At 39.6% G+C, this 20160-nt stretch overlaps 1 protein-coding gene across 1 annotated transcript in view; it reads right to left on the reverse strand.

The window, feature by feature from the left end:
• The window catches only part of Top2a (DNA topoisomerase II alpha), a 33806-nt gene that overhangs the window by 6141 nt on the left and 7505 nt on the right, over positions 1-20160 (reverse strand). Inside the window, exons 6-27 of the mRNA XM_021212725.2 lie at positions 18589-18686; positions 18185-18397; positions 16974-17147; positions 16776-16877; positions 16502-16639; positions 13181-13319; positions 11208-11365; positions 10776-10901; positions 10283-10393; positions 10048-10153; positions 9849-9958; positions 9491-9583; positions 7468-7582; positions 7252-7373; positions 6232-6380; positions 4314-4545; positions 4021-4155; positions 3715-3915; positions 3083-3278; positions 1373-1464; positions 988-1146; positions 777-860 (exon numbers count right to left, since the gene is read on the reverse strand). Of these exons, the coding sequence (XP_021068384.1) occupies positions 777-860; positions 988-1146; positions 1373-1464; positions 3083-3278; positions 3715-3915; positions 4021-4155; positions 4314-4545; positions 6232-6380; positions 7252-7373; positions 7468-7582; positions 9491-9583; positions 9849-9958; positions 10048-10153; positions 10283-10393; positions 10776-10901; positions 11208-11365; positions 13181-13319; positions 16502-16639; positions 16776-16877; positions 16974-17147; positions 18185-18397; positions 18589-18686 (3053 nt within the window). The remainder of the gene's footprint in view (positions 1-776; positions 861-987; positions 1147-1372; positions 1465-3082; positions 3279-3714; positions 3916-4020; positions 4156-4313; positions 4546-6231; positions 6381-7251; positions 7374-7467; positions 7583-9490; positions 9584-9848; positions 9959-10047; positions 10154-10282; positions 10394-10775; positions 10902-11207; positions 11366-13180; positions 13320-16501; positions 16640-16775; positions 16878-16973; positions 17148-18184; positions 18398-18588; positions 18687-20160) is intronic.

The following is a 20160-nucleotide window of genomic DNA, read 5'->3' on the forward strand; positions in this document are numbered from 1 at the left end:
CCTGAGTGCTGAAATTAAAGGCATGCGCCACCCTAGCTAGGGTTCTTTTATGTTCACCCAGCCATACACTATGCTATTTTTTTTTTTTTTTTTTTTGAGGTCGATCGATCGGCTGACTATATTGACAAGATACTGATTGGTTACATGGTGAAGAAAACATACAATACAAGATACAGAAAAAGTTGATTCCATCCCTCCCACTCCCTCCCCCTTACCCACGCACCACTATGCTATTTTTTTGAAGGGCTAAGCATAGAGGGCAAACGTTTATACCTATATGGAAAGTGTTCTATTAGTGTTCTATAATTACATTATCTCCTAGTCCATGGTTTTTGACAGGGTCTTACTAATATAGTTTAGTCTGGCCTTGAACTCACTGGGCAGCCTAGGCTCCTCAGACTTGTGAGGTCCCTACCTAGTCTGAGGGCTGACTGTCTACACGGCTACCACAGCCAGCCTTCTCATTACTTTCACTTATTTTGTCATATATTCTTTCTCTTCCTACATCTTTTCATAAGAAGGTATGTTGCTGTGCTGGACGGATGGTTCAGTTGCTAGGAGCCCTTACTGCTCTTGCAGAGGATGAGTTATGGCTCTTAGCACACACCCTGGTGACTCCTAACTGCCTGCCACTAAAGCTCTAGGAGATTGGCATCTTTGGTTTCTGTGGGCACCTGAACTTATTCTCTCTGCCTCACATACATAATTATAAGTAAAATAAGAAAGGGTATGTTACTAGGCTATAAGTATTTATATAGGCTTTACAAAATACATACCTCCAGTTCTTCAATAAAAACAGCCAGATCTTCCTTCCATAGATCTGATGGACTCTTTTTCTTTAATGTGTTGAGCTCTTGTTCCTTCGTAAGATTACCAAAAAAATGGGGTTAGTAAGTATGAATGAACAAGGAGTGTTTTCAAGCAGAACACAGTTAATTTTCCCACCAGGAAGACATCCACGTGGACCTCCCCCCATCTGAAGCTCACTTTCTCGTTTCTCTGTTTGCACAGCTCATCCTTCTTCTCCTTGGTTAGATACCACAGGGGCATGTCGAGAAGGTAGTTGAAGGTTGGGCCAGACTCTGCTGCAGAGTTGCTGGTGCTGGTTTCAGTGTCACTTTCTTCATTTTCTTCTTCATCTGGAACCTAAAGGGTGAATTAAATTCAGACTATGAAGTATAAACATACAGCTTCCTTCATTTTGTACTGTGACCTCTAGAAATGTTAGAAAATAAATTTTACATTTTTAACTAATTTTTTTTCCCATTTTCATTCTGTGTGTGGTGCTCTTCCTGCATGAGTGTCAGAGCAAGAGGTAACTGATAGGATGCACATACGTGGAAGCTTAGCAAGTGGCTAAGGGAGAAACTACCTTCTGCTGAGCTTCTCTCCAGGCCTTCACAGGGTCAGAGTCGTATCCTCTCTCAATCAGAACTTTAATTAATTCTTTTTTAGGTTTATTTTCTATTTAAAAAAATAGAGAGAGAGAGACAAAGAGATAAGCTTTGAGTAAGATTTAGAAAAACAAGTTATTTCTACATTAAGTCAAAAGATTAAAACTGGAAAACTTAAGCCAGGTGGTGGCCGCACACACATTTAATCCTGGCACTCAGGCGGCCTGCAGGGGCAGGCAGAGCTCTGAGTTTGAGGCCAACCTGGTTTACACAGTGAGTTCCGGGACAACCAGGGTACACAGAGAAACCCTGTCATGAAAAACAAACCAACAATTCCCCTACCACAACATTCCTCCCTGCAAAAGGGAAATTCTGCTGTCTATGCTTTGCCTATACTTTTGCCCAGATCAGACAAATTTCTGTAAGGCAGGACGAAGGAATTACCAGGAGACAGGTAGGCCATAGACTAGGCTGTCATCTACATAATTTTCAAAATAGAATGACAGCCTCCACGTGTGAAGAGCCTGGGACTCAATCCCGCTTTCTGACTTTGATTTCAGCACTTTGTTGAGCTAGGCTCTAGGACAGTCTGCTTCATTCTCTTCATTCACAGCTTCATTCTCTTAATTACAGAAGTACAGGACATGTCTGTTCCCTTTCTCTAGTACTTTGCTTTCAGTATCTGTTGCAGACAACCATGCTTTCAAAGACAGTTAAAATCACTAGCAATATAGTTGTGGAGTGCTACCCTTTTATTATTACTTTCTTTGTTGGCAACAGGGTTTCTCTGTGTAGCCCTGGCTGTCATACTTGATCGGAAGACCAGGCTGGCCTCAAATTCAGAGCTCTGCCTGCCTTTGCCTCCTGAGCTCTTGAACTAAAGGCATGTGACAGCACCACCCAGTCTGAGTGATTTGCCTATATTTACATATGGGCACATGTGCATCTGGTGCCTATGCAGGCCATAAGAGGGCATCAGATCCCCTGGGATTGGAGTTATGCATAGTAGCGAACCTCCATGTAGGTGCTGGGAACTGAACTTGGGCTCTTCATAAGAGCAATAAGAGCCATCCCTCCAACTCCCTGGATTACACTTTCAGACCCTTGATATTCACTCATAACCCACCCCCCCCATCATTCATCTTATCGGCGAATGAAACAAAATTATCTGTGAAATACAGTGGCTAATAGGTTAGACCTAGGATCTGTGGATATCAGGAAAGTATTCTGTGAGAGCTACATCCCAGACCCACACAAAGTCTTTTAGTTCTCTAGTTTCTTCCTATGTAAATATTAGCTGAGTGTTAATCTCTTTAGATGCCCTGTAATTAAAACCAGTACCAACAAACCCTTTCAAAGAACAGTAAGCAACCCAGGAAAGCTACCTCAAGCCCTTAGGTATTTAGCAGATCTCACATACTGATGACTATTAGGTATTTAGTAGATCTCACATACCAATGACTATTAGGTATTTAGTAGATCTCACATACTGATGACTATTAGGTATTTAGCAGACCTCACATACCGATGACTATTAGGTATTTAGAAGACCTCACATACCAATGACTATTAGGTATTTAGAAGACCTTACATACCAATGACTATTAGGTATTTAGCAGATCTTACCGATGACTATTAGGTATTTAGCAGATCTTACCGATGACTATTAGGTATTTAGCAGATCTTACCGATGACTATTTTGCCGTCTATTTTCTCTAATATAAAGCGAGCTTGATTATTCAGCTTAGAAGATTCCGCACCAAGCATTCCTAGAAGCCATTCTTTTCTTAATCCATAATATTTAAGCCTGAGCTCAAAGAAGTCTCTTAGAATATCCAACACAGTGTCATATTTCTTTAAGCAACCTACATGGTCAAAAAGCACCTGGAAAAGAAAAGCAGCATTCAAGTTATGATCAATAAATTGGGTAACCCATATACAAGTTGCCTGATATGCCCTTTAAAATTGATATTTGAAAAAAATTTATGTATATGGATGTTTGCCTGCATGTACATATGTGCCGCATGTATGTGTAGGACTAGCCCACGGAGGCCAGAAGAAGACACCTTGAATCTTGACTGAGTGGGACAGTTGTGAACTGCCATGTGGGTGCCGAGAACTGAACACAGATCCAATGTACAAATATAAGTGCTCTTAACTGTTGAGCCAGCTCTCCAGCCTTTCTTTTTGAGACAGGGTCTGACTACATAGCCCAGAATAACCTTGGAATTCATAAGGATCTCCCCATCTCTGTCTCCCGAGTGCTAGGATTATGATAATAACAGTTTTGAAATATTATCTCTTACAAAGTAAGACATACCATAGAGTTGCAAGTGAGACTAGTCTGGAGTTTGAAGACTTTGTGTAGTCCGACTCTCTCTGCCTCTGCCAATTTTCCTTCAGTCATCTTTATGACAAACTTCACAGTGGTATCTGTATGGTATTCCCTATAGTCTGTTATTAGAGGGGGTGTCTTCTCAGTGCCATTCAACATGGGTTCTAGAACCTGTTCTTTATATGTCTAAAAAACAAGAACAAAGACCAAAACACAATAATCCTTTGTAAGGAGTCAACAACAAAAACAATATCTTTCTTTCGAAAAATCAAGAAATCAATAGTTACTTACCTGAGTCCACATTCGGATGGGAAGCTCTGAGATTTCAATGGTTGTAGAATCCAGAATAGCTACTTCTCCATTAATCACATACTGATTTGAAGCCAGTTCTTCAATAGTACCTTTGAAATTCTTATAACTTGGGAGCTAAATTAATAACAAAAAAACTTTCTAAATGTTACATCACAAATATGTTCAACAAACAAATCTAAGCTATGAAATAAATCTCATACTTGTATCCTCTCTTACTGTCCAATACATCCAACTGTGCCTGACGAGAACCAGTTCTAACCCAGAGCACTTACCATGGGCAGAGGCTCTTCTCCATCCAAAAGCCGTCTGATATTATTTACAACTTCACGAACATCAAAGTTGGGGATTTTGCAGGACCACCCAGTACCAATTCCCTCAGCACCATTTATCAGCACCATGGGTATTATAGGAATGTACCATTCAGGCTCAACACGTTGGTTGTCATCATATAGAAACCGTAATGTGTGATCATCTTTTGGAGGAAACAACAACCGAGCCAAAGGGCTAAAGAAAGCAAAGAACATCATTTAGAAAACGACCCTGACACTTTTCACACACAGTTGGGCATGGTGGCACAAGCCTGCATTTGGTGGACAAAGACAGGCAGCTCTCTGACTTCTAGGCCACTCAGGGAACATAGTGAGATATTGCTTCAACACCAAACAAAAACCTCTCAAGTTCAAAAGTTAGTACATGTAATGAACATGTATTCTGTAGGGCAGAGCGCTAAAAAGGAAAATTAAGCAATATATTACTTAGGGTGCTAAGAGTGTTGCAGTAACATGTCTATTAATTCTGTGACCTGAAGATGCAGTCTAAGAAGGATTTTGAATTTAAGGCTTACCTTGCATATGTATTAAGACTGCTTCAAAAAACCCAAATCAAGGGGCTGGTGAGATGGCTCAGAGGCTAAGAGCACTGACTGCTTTCTGAAGGTCCTGAGTTACCAGCAACCACATGGTGGCTCATAACCACCCATAATGAGATCTGACGCCATCTTCTGGTATATCTGAACACAACTACAGTGTACTTATAATCAATCAATAAATAAATCAAAACCAATGCAAATAAAGTGGGTGCTAGGGCTGGGTAGACAGCTCAGTTCATATGCTAGCACAAGGCTAACATGAGTGTTAGCCCCAGAACAACTCACATTCAGTTATAACTCTTGCGCTGGGCAAGTGGAAACAGGTGGACTAGCTAGCTCACCAAGTTCTAGGTCAGGAGAGGTGTTGTCTTAAAAAAAGAAGGGGTGGATGGCACCCAAGGTCCCCAGACATGCTTTTATGAACACAAAAGAACTTATAAAACAGTGTTGAAATGTGAAGTATGAGGCGTGTGCCTGAGGAAAGTTGGCACAAATGGATTACTTGAGGCCAGGAGTTAGTTCAACCTGGGAGACATACGAGTTCCTTCCCATCTTTTATCTGTGTATACATGTTGAGTATATGTGTATGTAATATGTATTATGTGTGTGGAGTGTTAACGTCGACACACATGTGGATGTCAGTCCTTGGTTTACACTTTTTCAAGACAGGGTCTCGTTGGTTATTGTGATGCCAGGTTACCTTGTTATCCCCCACCCCACCCCACCCCTCAAGCTTATAGGGATTCTCTTGCCTCCGCCTTCCATAATGCCACCAGAGCACCGGGATTGCAGACATGTGCTAGTACTGCACCCAGCTTTTATATGGGTTTTGGGACTCAAAATTCAGGTCCTTGCTTGCTGGCAAGAACTTTCTCATTGAGCCGTGGCTGCTTGCTGAGATACTAACTGGGAAGAGAGTGCGGTGAGTGTTTACTATTTTTCCAGTGCAGAAATCACAGCACTTGCTAATAATTTGAATAAAGTGTTAAGAGTAAGGGGTAACTTTAAGTTTTTTAGCCTAAAAAATTAAAAGGAGTGCATGGGTTTTGTTTTTAGAGGCAAGCGGATTTCTGAGTTTGAAGCCACCCTGGTCTACAGAGTGAGTTCCAGGACAGCCAGGGCTATACAGAGAAACCCTGGTGTCAGATCTCATTACAGATGGCTGTGAGCCACCATGTGGTTGAACTCAGGACCTCTGGAAGAGCAGTCAGTGCTCTTAATGGCTGAGCCATCCATCTCTTTAGCAAAAACTGACTATTCTTAACATGGAACATTGTATCCCTTGGTTTCAAATTGCTTCAAGCCACTAAAAGCAAACTTACCTGAGCATTGTAAAGATGTACCTAGGACTAGCTGAGTCCTTGCCACCATGCAGCCTGGTACCAAACTGACCAATGGGCTGTAAAAGGTTCAAATTATTGCTACCCACAAAATTCTGAGCCAAATTGATAATGGTCATCATAAGTGACATCTGTGGAGGGAAAAGAACAATCATTACTCTGACCCAAAGATGAAAACAAATATGTCTCTCTGTGTGTCTTCACTACTTCAGTTAAGTTACACAATCTTAGACACACTACTTCAGTTAAGTTACACAATCTTATAAGGTTATAAAGTTTAGATGTTTAGTGATCTTTCCAAGATAAATAGATGGCAGAACGGGTTCTCAAACATAAGACTTCAAAGTATCTAAACTTTTACATCATATAGTAATACTAAATCTTACTAAAAAAATCTATGAACATGAGGCTGGAGAGATGGCTCAGAGTAGTTAGGGGCACTGACTGCTCTTCCAAAGACCTGAGTTCAGTTCCCAGCAACCACATGGTGGCTCACAAACATCTTAATGGATCCAATGCCCTCTTCTGGTGTGTCTGAAGACAGCTACCATGTACTTGTATTAAAAAAAAAAAAAAAAAAAATCTATGAACATAACTTGGCAAACAAATATCCTAATAGGAATGCTATTTTTAGAAGTAGAATTATTGGTCAAAGGGTAATCATATTTTAATTTTCAAAGACTTTTACCAAGCTGTTTTCTACGATGGATATAGCAGCTTACACTTGTACCAAATGTGTTTCAAGAATAACTTTTGGGGCTGGTGAGATGGCTCAGCGGGTAAGAGCACCCAACTGCTCTTCCAAAGGTGCAGAGTTCAAATCCCAGCAACCACATGGTGGCTCACAACCATCCTTAACAAGATCTGACTCCCTCTTCTGTAGTGTCTGAAGTCAGCTACAGTGTACTTACATATAATAAATAAATAAATCTTAAAAAAAAAAAAGAATAACTTTCAATTATTTCTGCTCTAAGGCATTCTGATTAAAGATTGTGGGTTTACCTCACCATGGTGATAAGAGGACATTTCTGCCACTGACCCAGCTAACTGGGCAACCTTCACTTCTCGCTTGTCATTCCGTTTGAAACAAGTAAACAAAACCTTTCTCTGACCTGGTTTCAAACCTTTAAAATGAAAGGAAAATCATTAGCATTTTCAATTTAGCAATTTTTGGTCACCATTCTATGATTAAAAATAGAATAAACCATCAGCACTTACCATCTACCATAGATGGGATAGATCTTTCATTATCAGAGTTTGAAAAGAGGATAAGTTCCTTGTTTATGAAGTCATTATAGGTCAGGTACGTGGTGGTTTGTCCATACAAATAATCCTAAGGGATCAAAGACAGTATTACAGGATCTGGTTGAAAATAAACTACTAAATAGAAACACTCAGAACTATCATTTGTCAGAATTATCATTTCTTCAGTCCTTGAGTTGGCACAAAACCATTAAATGCCATAGTGTTCTGCAGAAGGGACAATTGCAGGTTGTCTGAAGTCTCCTTTAGGTCCGCCCATTTAGCTGGCTGGCCATAATTTTTCCATTCATTAGAGATTAGAATCCCTATAACCATCTATTTCTTCCTTCATTTGTTGTTCGAGTATTCCTTTGACAACTCCTTTTCAAAATGCTGGCAGGACTTGTTAGAACTTGGTTTAAATTTCATCTATACAGAAATAAGTGAATTCCTCCACAAAATACTCAAAACATCAAGAGTAAACTGAGAGAAGAATCTAAGTTGATGCTTCTTTCTGTCTTTTTGTAACTGAGAACATTCTATCTCCAAAATATCTCCTGTTTCTGTCTTAATTGATTTGAATTCTATTTAATATGTTGTATGAATGAATTGCATTTGCTTATTTACATTGAACACATTCTTTATTACATTAGTATATATTCCATAATTAAAAACAAAAGCACAATAGGTGAGCCAGAAAGTGGTGACATACACCTTTAATCTCAGTGCTTGGGAGGCAGAAGACAGGTAGATCTCTTCTCTCTGAGTTCAAGGCCAGCCTGGTCTACAGAGCAAGATTTAGAACAGGCAGGTACAGAGAAAAACAAAAATAGAAACAAACGAATGATCAAAAAATAAAAACAGGGGCTGGCGAGATGGTTCAACCGGTAAGAGCACTGATTGCTCTTCCAGAGGTCCTGAGTTCAAATCCCAGCACCCACATGGTGGCTCACAACCACCTGTAATGGGATCTGATGCCCTTTTCTGGTGTGTCTGAAGATAGCTGTAGTGTACTCATGTAAATAATAAATAAATAAATCTTAAAAAAAAATAAATAAAAAATAAAAACAATAGGTATATGAGGTTGCTGCTGCCTAACCCTGCAGTCATTGCAGTGTGTAAAACATTAAACGTTTTTGTCTGGGAAGAGGAGTATTATTAACAGTTAAACTCAAGGTTTCCTACACCAGGCAAGCACTCAATCTCTGCTGTAGCTCCAGCCTTTTAAAGTTTCCTGGGCTTGGTTTTTTTTGTTGTTGTTGTTGTTTTGTTTTTTTTAACTTATTCTCTAGCCCAGCCTGTCCTGGCTGCTTTTCACATAAATTCTTCATATTACATACAATGGCACATCCTTGCAGATAACTGACCACATGATAACTGTTTATAGCAGCATCAGCATAAACATGTGAGAAATGTCTTACCACTCAACTATATATATTGGCCGGGCAGTGGTGGTGCACGCCTTTAATCCCAGCACTTGGGTGGCAGAGGCAGGCGGATTTCTGAGTTCAAGGCCAGCCTGGTCTACAGAGTGAGTTCCAGGACAGCCAGGGCTACACAGAGAAACCCTGTCTTTAAAAACCAAAAAAAAAAAAACAAAAAAGAAAAAAACAACCAAACCAAACAAAAAACTATATATATTGCCAGGTGGTGGTCTTGCCTTTGATCCCAATACTGGGAAGCAGAGGCAGGCAGATCTGTGTGAGTTCAAAGTCAGTCTGGTCTACTAAGCTAATTCCAGGCAGTCGGGGTAGGGCTACCCAGAGAAAACCTACCTGAAGGGAAACTAAAAACAAAAACCCCAAAGTCAAAAACAAACAAAAAAAGATGACAATATTTTTCTCAATGCCTTCATAATCTCATTGGTCTAGTGTTATATACTATAGTTATTACATCAAACTTTTTATTGAGAATACTACTTAGTAATTTTATTTGGTGTAGCATCAATTATAAAGTCAATTAAATAGCATAATTTATGGGATATATTTACAACTCTTACCTCAGGAAGGCCAAGTAACTTCCGCTGTCTTCTGTCTTCCATGAAATTAGTTAACCATTCCTTTCGATCTTCGACTTGTTTTTTACTAAAGGCCTACAAATTAGAAGGTGGGAAAGACATCACTGGTACTTACTGGTTCCAGCTAAAGAGAAACATCAAAAGTCCTGTTTTCTAAAGTATCTAGTTCTGTCACTAGGATGTGCTTACCAGAAACATTTTATTTCACAAAGAACTCCTCTATGGGAACTTAACTGCTGAAATTGAGCACACTCTTCTCTGGGATTTTAACTGCTCTAACTGAGCACACTGAGAGTGACTTCTGAGCAGAATGCACAAGTACAATGCGACTCTCACTCACCAGGCTGATCGCAGCATCATCTTCAGGGCCAGAGTATTTGAATTGAATACGATGTCGTTTCATATCTGCAAAATATTCCTTAGCTTCCTTTGATGTGCTGGTACCCAAACCTATAGAGGTAAACAAACATACAAAACAGATTAGTTCCCCAATAGAGCCTTACATAACAAAAAATTTCTATGTGGGTTTTATTACAAACCTTTGTAGTACTTGACTTTCCATTTTTTATGATTTGGAGTCGAACTCTTCCATTCTTCAAACTCGGGAAGACTATAGAATGCTATTTCTTGCTTATTTTTGGACACCTATTATAAAGAACACATCTCTGTAGCTTTGCACATTGTTGGCTCCCTTACATAGCATACCCAGAGTTCTAGGCACACCCAGTATTTAGCATGAGTCTTAGAATCTTTTTGCATCTTGAACATTTATACCTTTACAATGGGAGTGATAAACTCTTCTAGAAAACGATGTCGCAGAAGAGATGGCCAATTGTGATGGATAAAATTGATCAGCAAGCCTTTGATGTGGGAACCATCTTGGTCCTACAAATATTTCAAAAGACAAAGCACAAAGAACTGTTCAGAAATAAAATTATCACTGATGGGCAATTTCTCAAAAATTATTCTATGCAAATTAAAAACAAAGCCTATTCAAAAGTAAACTTACTTATCTTGTACATGTGATATATTACCATGTCAGTTTTTCTGACTAGGTGTTTGCTCGAGATAACAGGCAAAGCTTCTAATAATATCTTTCCATGGCAGGGAACTTGTGTAATAGTAAGACCTGCTTATAGTTCCCGCTGCTCTGTGGGCTATGGGAGGTGCATAGTTAAGCCCACACATTTGACACCAGTTTAAAAATCTGACAATCTCAAAAAAAAAAACCAAACAAAACAAACAAAAAGCCCCCTGACAATCTGACCTGATCTGTCATAATCATGATCTTCCCATAACGAAGAGTTTTCAATGAATCTTCATCTTCATAGTTTTTCTTGTACTGAAGACCCACAATCTTGATGATATTGTTAATTTCAGCATTTTCCATGATCTGAAAAACGTGTAAAAGGAATAAAGAGATATAACCATGTTTTGCTTGAGTGTTTATAAGTCTCCGTATTTTAAATCATTACTTTACACTTTAATAAATCAGGTCTGCTAAGATGCCAGTGAGTGAGGAAACAACACAAGCATGGAGCCTGCACTGTACACTAGTGATAGATTCTGTTCCCTCTACCAGCACTTTTGCAGTGCTGTGGATTAATCACAAGGCCTCCATGCATTCAGACAAGTGCTGCACCACCGAGTTACACGCTCAGCACTAGATTCAGATTCTAAGAACAGTATAATCACCTACCTGTTTATGAGAGGCTTCCCGCACATTGAGCATTTTTCCTCTAAGTGGGAACACCCCATATTTGTCTCTTCCAACCACTCCAAGGCCTGAAACGGCCAGAGTTTTGGCTGAGTCTCCCTCAGTCAGGATAAGTGTGCAGTCAGTAGAGTTTCGGCTCCCTAAAATAATTAATTTTAGCACATTTAACTCAATTTCAATCATAATCATTTAAACACACTGTCAAAAAACTATAATAAAGCAAAATAATATATAATAAATGATCTTGGAAGAGGATCCAACAATTATATATTTGTATATGTATAATAATGTTTTGGGTTTTTTTTGTTTTTTTGTTTGTTTTTGTTTTGAGACAGTGTTTCTCTGTGTAGCCCTGGCTGTCCTGGGACTCACTCTTTAGACCAGGCTGGCCTTGAACTCAGAAATCTGCCTGCCTCTGCCTCCCAAGTGCTGGGATTAAAGGCGTGCGCCACCACACCCGGCCTACTTTCCACATTTTTAATTAATAATAGCCCAAGAATATTAAGAGAAAATTCACAGCCAATTATGACAGCTCATGCCTGTAAGCCCAGAACATTTACAGAATAAGATCATGAATTCAAAACCAGCCTGTCTCAAAAAACCTAAAATAGAGCCAGCTAGATGCCCCTTGCCTCCAAACCTGACACCCTGGGACCCACGTGGTAAGAGGAGAAAAACCATTTTGTAGTTTGTCCTCTGACATCTGCACATGTGTGCTTTATGTAGAGTACATACAAATTTTAAAACGTTTAAGAAAAGATAATTCGAGCTGGGCATGGTGGCACATGCCTTTAATCCCAACACTTGGGAGGCAGAGGCAAGCAGATTTCTGTCCGAGGCTAGCCTGGTCTACAGAGTGAGTTCCAGGACAGCCAGGACTATACAGAGAAACCCTGTGTCGAAAAACAAACAAACAAACAAACAAACAAAAAAAGAAAAGAAAATTCGTTAGGTTTGTCTAATGTTTCCTTCCAAACTTCATACACTTCTACCTGGAACATCAGTCATTACTTTCTCAAAGTGTTCATACATATTTGTCTGTTAGTCACTTAGCAGATTTCTCAGTTATCAGATCATTGATCGTGGCACCACGGTACTTGAATGCAAATTCAAATAATCATTAATGTAGTAAATAAATGTAATGTCACAATGCTTATGTTATTCATCTCTCTCATTATGTAGCTGTGGCTAGCCTAGGACACATTAAAAACTAGGCTGGCATTGAACACAGAGATCTGCCTGGCTGTGCTAGGGAGAAAAGCGTATAAAACCATGTATGAACTTAATCTTTCTCATGATAGAGCATTTCCTTCTTTCGGTGAGTATAGTACAGAAAGACTCACGGTTATTATAGCACATGTTGCTTTAACTGTTCTGTCAGCTGCAATCACTGTGCTCTCATCATAAGTATAAGAAAAACATGGTACAATAGGGGGGTTGGTAACATCCGTGGTTTCTGGAATTCGAGGCTTTAGGAATACATCCCCATACAAATAATGAAGTATTGTAACCTCATTTCCCCTCCCTGCCCCCCCCCCCCCAGAGACAGGGTTTCTCTGTATAGCCCTGGCTGTCCTAGAACTCATTGTGTAGACAAGGCTGTCCTTGAACTCCACCTGCCTCTGCCTCCCAAGTGCTGGAATTAAAGGCATGTACTTCCACCACCCCCAGGCCTAATATCCTAATCTCTTAAACTAATGCCTTATAATATTCATGCTGCTGTTGGATATTCATTTAATATTATATTACAAATACCTGTTAGGCAGATCACTGGATTCTCTATAAAATCTTCTCAATATTACTTAAAATGTCACAAATTTAAAGTAACCTAAATATTCAATTAGAAATTGTTTAATTGTTTTTTTAAAAGAAAGTTATTCTGTCAAACATTGTAAGTGTAAAGAGAAAATATCCATGGTATGCTGTTGTTATTGAAAACAATGTTAAGTGCGTACCTGCATCATTGGCATCATCAAGTTTGGGGATTCCCTTGATTTTGTTATGTTTTACAGCTGAACACTTCTTGTTCAATTGGATTTGAGCCTTAAACTTCACCCAGTTTAGTATGCTTTCGACAATACCACAACCAATTGCCTTCAAACAGAAACATTCACATTAATTCAGTCAAATACAGAATATATAAGTCCACAGAAAAACAAGATACCTAAAAGGGGGCTGAAGATGGCTCAGCGCTGACTGCTCTTCCAGAGGTCCTGAGTTTAATTTCCAGCAACCACATGGTGGCTCACAACCATCTGTAATAGCATCTGATGCCCTCTTCTGGTGTGTCTGAAGACAGTGATAGTGTACTCATATACAATAAGTATCATATTTCAAAAACAACCAAACCATAAAGCAAAACAAAACTCAAAAAATAGCAACATTTCTAGACTGGGTGTGGTGTGTGTGATATAAGTAGCCCTGGCTCTTTCCATTCTAGCTGTTACCGTAAGGAAACTCTTGGCTCACTCAGTATTTCTGATAACCTTATGCTTGTTTGGCACTGAGCTACTTGTTGGGTGATGCAGTGGTTAAATTAGGACAAGGGAGATAGCTTGTGGATATAAGTATAAGGGCTTACTGTATAGAACCCAAGTAAATACCAGAGATATGGCAGTCTACCTCTGATGCCAGCCCTGGGAAAGGAGACAGTTGATCTCCAGTGCCAACTGTGATACTAACCACATTGACCAGCTCTAAGTTTGACTGAGAGACCCTGCCTCATGAATTATATGGAAGAGAGGAACAGAATAAGTCACAAATCCCAGGTGTCCACATCTATGCACATCTCTCAAACACATGTATGTGCCTAAAGAAACATGCACACACATATGCACACTACAAGCACATGAAAACAGAGAAACACACAATCTATGTCTGTGTCTTCATGTATTTGAAGGTATAACATGGAAGACAAGAAATTACAAGTGCTGGGCTGGCGAGATGGCTCAACCGGTAAGAGCACTGACTGCTCTTCCAAAGGTCCTGAGTTCAAATCCCAGCAACCACATGGTGGCTCACAACCACCCACAATGAGATCTGACTCCCTCTTATGGTGTGTCTGAAGACAGCTACAGTGTACTTACACATAATAAATAAATAAATAAATAAATAAATCTTAAAAAAAAAAAAAAAAATTACATTACAAGTGCTGCACGTTAATCCCAGCACCTGGGAGGCAGAGAGAGGCAGGAAGACTTCTGTGCTTACAAGGCCAGCCCATGGTCTATAGAGCAAGTTCCAGAATAGCCAAGGCTAAACAGAGAACCCTGCCTAGGTGGGCAGGGAATAATAAAAATACTAAGAAATCACAATTGTGATGAGTTATGATTGAGAAGTTTGCTACGTAGTAATAAGTTTAATATTATACTAATTTAGCTGAAAGAGAGAAGAATGTAAAGACTTTCTATAAGCAAGGAAGTTGGATTTTTTCCGAGTGGAAGATATTGAAGGATTTCAAGAATGAAACCAGAAATGTCATTCAAGAGCATCGTGGGGGAAGATGGGTAGCAACAGGAAGATTAAGAAGCTGTTACAGTGGGGCTGGAGAGGTCCTGAGTTCAATTCCCAGCAACCACATGGTGGCTCACAACCATCTGTAATTAGATCTGATGCCCTCTTGTGGTGTGTCTGAAGACAGCTATAGTGCACTTGTAAATAAATAAATAGATAAATCTCTTTAAAAAAAAAAAAAAAAAAGCTGTTACAGTAATCTGAAGAAGAGGTTAATAGTGGGAGGCTAAGGAGACATGGACAGATGCTCCTTACCGGCTAGAATGGAAGAAGGAAACAAAGAGAAAGTTCTTACTTTTTTTTTTCTCTCCAAGACAGGGTTTCTCTGTATAGCTCTGGCTGTCCTTGAACTCAGAAATCTGCCTGTCTCTCTGCCTCCCAAGTGCTGGGATTAAAGGCGTTCGCCACCACCGCCTGGCAGCTCTTACATTTTATTGGTGCCCTTTTTTTAAAAAAAAAAAAAAAAAAAAAAAGGTTTATTCTACATATGTGAGTATACTGTTGCTGTTTTCAGACACACCAGAAGAGGGTATCATACAGATAGTTGTGAGCCACCATGTGGCTGCTGGGAATTGAACTTAGGACTGCTGGAAGAGCAGTCAGTGCTCTTTAACTGCTGAGCCATCTCTGCAGATCCAAAATCTAGAGTAAGACTTTTTTTTTTTTTTTTAAAGATGTATTTATTGTTATATGTAAGTACACTGTAGCTGTCTTCACACACACAAGAAGAAGGCATCAGATCTCATCACAGATGGTTGTGAGCCACCATGTGGTCGCCAGGATTTGAACTCAGAAGAGCAGTCAGTGATCTTAACCGCTCAGCCATCTCTCCAGCCCTGTTAACCTTATCTTTTGATGAACAGAAGTATTCATTTTTTTTTTTTTTTAAGATTTATTTATTTATTATATGTAAGAACACTGTAGCTGTCCTCAAACACTCCAGAAGAGGGAGTCAGATCTTGTTACGGATGGTTGTGAGCCACCATGTGGTTGCTGGGATTTGAACTCCGGACCTTCAGAAGAGCAGTCGGGTGCTCTTACCCACTGAGCCATCTCACCAGCCCATAGAGTAAGACTTTTTAAAAAAGATTTATTTTATATATTTGAGTACACTGCTGCTGTCTTCAGACACACTAGAAGAGGTCATTGGGCCCTGTAACAGATGGTTGTAAACCACCATGTGGTTGCTGGGATTTGAACTCAGGAGACAGTGCTCTTATAAACTAACAGTTTTGTTTGATGGAAAGTAGGGCTCCTTGAAGAGGAAGAGTATTGGATAACTAGTTTAAGTTGTGTTTTGGGGGACTGCAGGCAAGCTGGGTAAGATTGATGAACCTGTCAGATCAGGCACAGGCATAGTGGTATATACCACGTAACGCTAGCACTAGTAGGGTACAAGGTAGGAGAGTCCAGCATGGGCTATGAAGCTAGATCCTATGATTTGACTATGACCTGGAAGTATGAGCTGAATTAACCCTTTCCTCCCCAACTTGCTTTTGGTCATGGTGTTTTGTCAGAGCAATAGAAACCTAACTAGGACAAGCTGGTACCAGGAGTACAGTATTCCTGTGACAGGTTTGACCATGTTTTTTTCTTTTTTTGTGGAGGAAAAGTTACTGTGGTCATGGTGTCTCTTCACAGCAATAAAAACCAAACTACGAAGTTCTGAAGAAGTATACTTCAGCAGGCAATCTTTGCTTCTATAGGGCAGAGGATAATGAAAAATAAGACATTTCTATTTTAATTTCCATGTAAGTACTCACAGCTTTGATGAACTTTTCACTTAATTGACATGTTGATCCAAAGCTCTTGGCTTGTAAAGTCATGTTTTCTTTTGTTTGAGAGTCAAAGGTTGGGTTTTCGATTAAGGCATTTACAAAAATCCACATGTGATTTTTCACCTGTAATAAAAGACGAGATAGTCACAGAAATATCTTTTATGTCCCTGTGTATGTGAACCCAAGTTTCTATACTAAGCTACATCCAGCCCCTTTCACCTTCCCACGTTTAGAAGAGGGAAGTTGATAAGGTGCACACCTGATGAGCCTTCACTGCAACGCCGCCCTTGTTCTTCTTTTTCACCACATCAACAAGTTTACCCACAATCTGATCAGCTATGTAATCGACATGCCTGCCGCCCTGAGGAAGAAAATACCAGAGCATAACTTAGACAAAGGTCTAAACCATTTTATCTATATAGTTAAAAAAAAAATAGTAAGATTTCTTAAAACTTACCTTAGAAGTAGCAATGCTGTTGACGAAGCTAATCTGCTGAAAGCCTTTCTCGCTCATCGTTAAGCACACTTCCCACCGGGGATTGACTTGTTCATGTACCACCTTCAGTGAGTTCCCAGTCTCATCTACCTTATCCTTCAAATACAAATCCACATAACTCCGGAACCCTTTCACCTGTATAGAAATTAAAGAAGGGAGTGTTAAAGTAAATTAATGGGAAACTTAAGCAAACAAACAATGGAAAATAAGATCAATAATCAACTGTGAGAGGGATGAAGAGATGGTTTAAAAAGTACTTATTAGTCTTGAAAGGACCAGCATTTAGGTCTCAGCACCCATACAGAAGCCCACGACGATCTTTAACTTCAGTTCCAAGTAATCTGATGACCTCTTCTGACCTCCGTGGGCACCAAGCATTCTTATGGAATGCACAAACGTGTGCAAGTCAATTTTGAGTTTATATTCACACATATAAAGAGAATGAGGTTGTAATTTTTTTTTTTTTGAAACTTTAGCTTCTGTGTATTTGAAAGAGGGAGCGCAGGGAGAGGAAAAGAGGGGACTCATGTGCCATGGTATGCACAGAGGTGAAGAAATTTCAGGATTCAGTCATTCCTAGCAATATGTGTTCCAGAGAATGGAACTCAGGTGGTCAGGTTCAATCCCTGGGACACACATGGTAGAGGAGAACTGATGTGTACAAAACTGTCCCGACGTCCACACACTTGCTATGGCATGTAGTATGTGCTATCACATATACACACAAAGAAATTTATAAAAGTCTCATGCTGGGAAGTGGTGGCGCACGCCTTTAATCCCAGCACTTGGAAGGCAGAGGCAGGTGGATTTCTGAGTTTAAGGACAGCCTGGTTTACAGAGTGAGTTCCAGGACAGCCAGGGCTACACAGAGAAACCCTGTCTCAAAAAAAAAAAAAAAAAAAAAAGCCATCCTGGTCTACAATAGAATTCTAGGTTACCCAGAGCTATACAGTGACAGCCTATCTCAAAAACAAAACAGATTCCCTTCACTAAGATTAAATGAGATAAAAAAAAAAAAAAAAAAAGATTAAATGAGATAGTCTTTCTTGTCTTTTTTTCCCAGGAACTTATCTGAGAAGTAATAAGAAAAATGTGGGTGGAAAACAAATTGTGCAGTTGACAGTGATGATCATGAATTCCTTTGCAGTCTGTATTCCCAGAAAAGTACTCACTGGCAGCCTATTTCCATTAAGAAAGACTTTGACATCTTTAGTGGAGCCAGCGATATCATATGCTCTTCTGACCATCAGTGCAACAATATCTTTGTCCAGGCTTTGCATTTTAAACTTAGATAAGTCAGGCTGGAAGGTGATGCATGTATAATCTTCTCCACTAAAGGGCTTGAGTTCCATGTCACCAGCTCTCCCCATGTTATCCATCCACGTCTATGGCAATAAAGAACAGGAAAGATGAAAAAGGCAATTCATTTCACAAACAAACTATAGGAAAATAATCTAAGTATATAGGTATCAGAAAATAATTTTATGTAGCTTAAAAATTGTTCAATTTAGCCAAACATTAATGATATTATAAATGACTATTCTACAGTTTAACAAATCACAAGATACCTATTTACCTGTTTGAACATTTTCTTGTATTCTCTACTGGCTGTTTCCACAGTAAATTTGGTGCTGAATATGTTACACAGTTTAGCTCCATAGCCATTTCGACCACCTGGGAAAGTAAATATTTAACACTATTTTATTATTACTCAACTAAATTTTTTTTCTTACGTTTATTTTCTTTTTGAATAGTAGAATGGGAACACGGCCTTGCCCATGGCAGGCCAGCAATTTACTACTGAGCCATAGCTCCTGATCTAACACAGCTTTAATATTTTGTGTGTGTGTGTGTGTGTGTGTGTGTGTGTGTGTGTGTGTGTGTGTGTGTGTATAGATCTGCTCGGGTTGGAGTTACACATAGTTGTAAAGCAGCAGCTGGGTACTGGGAATTGAATCTGGCAAATTCTAAATGCAGAGTCATTTCTCCACGTTCTTCAGTTTTCTTTATTGCTGACAAAGCTATTAAATATAGATTACTTTATTTACTAATCAATTTTCTCCTTTCTCTCCTCCTTTCTCCTTTGGTTTTTGAGACAAGGTTTCCTCTGTATAGTCAGTCCTGGCTGTCTTAAGACTTGTTCTATAGAGCTTGGCTTTTCACGGTGCCACCTGCATCTGCCTCACAAGTGTACATCATCACACCCAGCCTTCTCATTTTGAGTCAGTCTCATTATGTAACCCATGTCTGGTCTAGACCCCACATACATAAAACACTTTTATCTTTACAAAAAAATTAAGTTTTTCTTTAAAAAAGTTCTTCCCTTTGTTGAGAGTCGTGGTGCATACCTTTAATCTTAGCAGTTGGGAGACAGAGGCAGGAACATCTCTGTGGTAGATTTCCTCCTGTCTATCTCCTTGTGATGGTTTATATATGCTTGGCCCAGGGAATGGCACTATTAGGAGATATGGCCTTGTTGAGGTATGTGTGTCACTGTGGGTGTGGACATTAAGACCCTCATCCTAACTGCCTGGAAGTCAGTATTCTGCTAGCAGCCTTCAGATGAAGAAGTAGAACTCTCAGCTCTTCCTGTACCATGCCTGCCTGGATGCCGCCATGCTCCCACCTTGGTGATAATGGACAGAACCTCTGAACCTGTAAGCCAGCCCCAATTAAATGGTGTCCTTAGTCATGGTGTCTGTTTACACACAGTAAAACCCTAAGATACTCGTCTTTTTCCTTAGGTTTTTCAAGACAGGGTTTCTTTGTGTAGCTTTGGCTATGTTGAAACAAAGAGCAGCCTGATCTACATAGTAGAATTCTAGGCCAGCTAGCACTACACAGTGAACCTTTGCCTCCTGATCACTATATCCAGCTTATTCCTTTATTAAAATCTGTATTAAACTTTAATTGAGTGTTTCGTCTGTATGTATGTTAGTGCACCATATTCATGTCTGGTCCCAGAGAGGTTAGGACAGAAGATGTAGTTACAAGTATAAGACGCTCACAGTTGAACCGGAGTCCTCTTGAGGTGGAGCCAATTCTCTTAATCACTGAGCCATCTCTCTAGCCCCTAATCCTATATTTTTAATCCTCACACCGCAGACAATGATTTAAAGGATTTTTTTTTTTTTTTTTTTTTTTTTTT

The sequence above is a fragment of the Mus pahari genome, chromosome 14 (genome assembly GCF_900095145.1).
Source record: "Mus pahari chromosome 14, PAHARI_EIJ_v1.1, whole genome shotgun sequence".
NCBI lineage: Eukaryota > Metazoa > Chordata > Mammalia > Rodentia > Muridae > Mus > Mus pahari.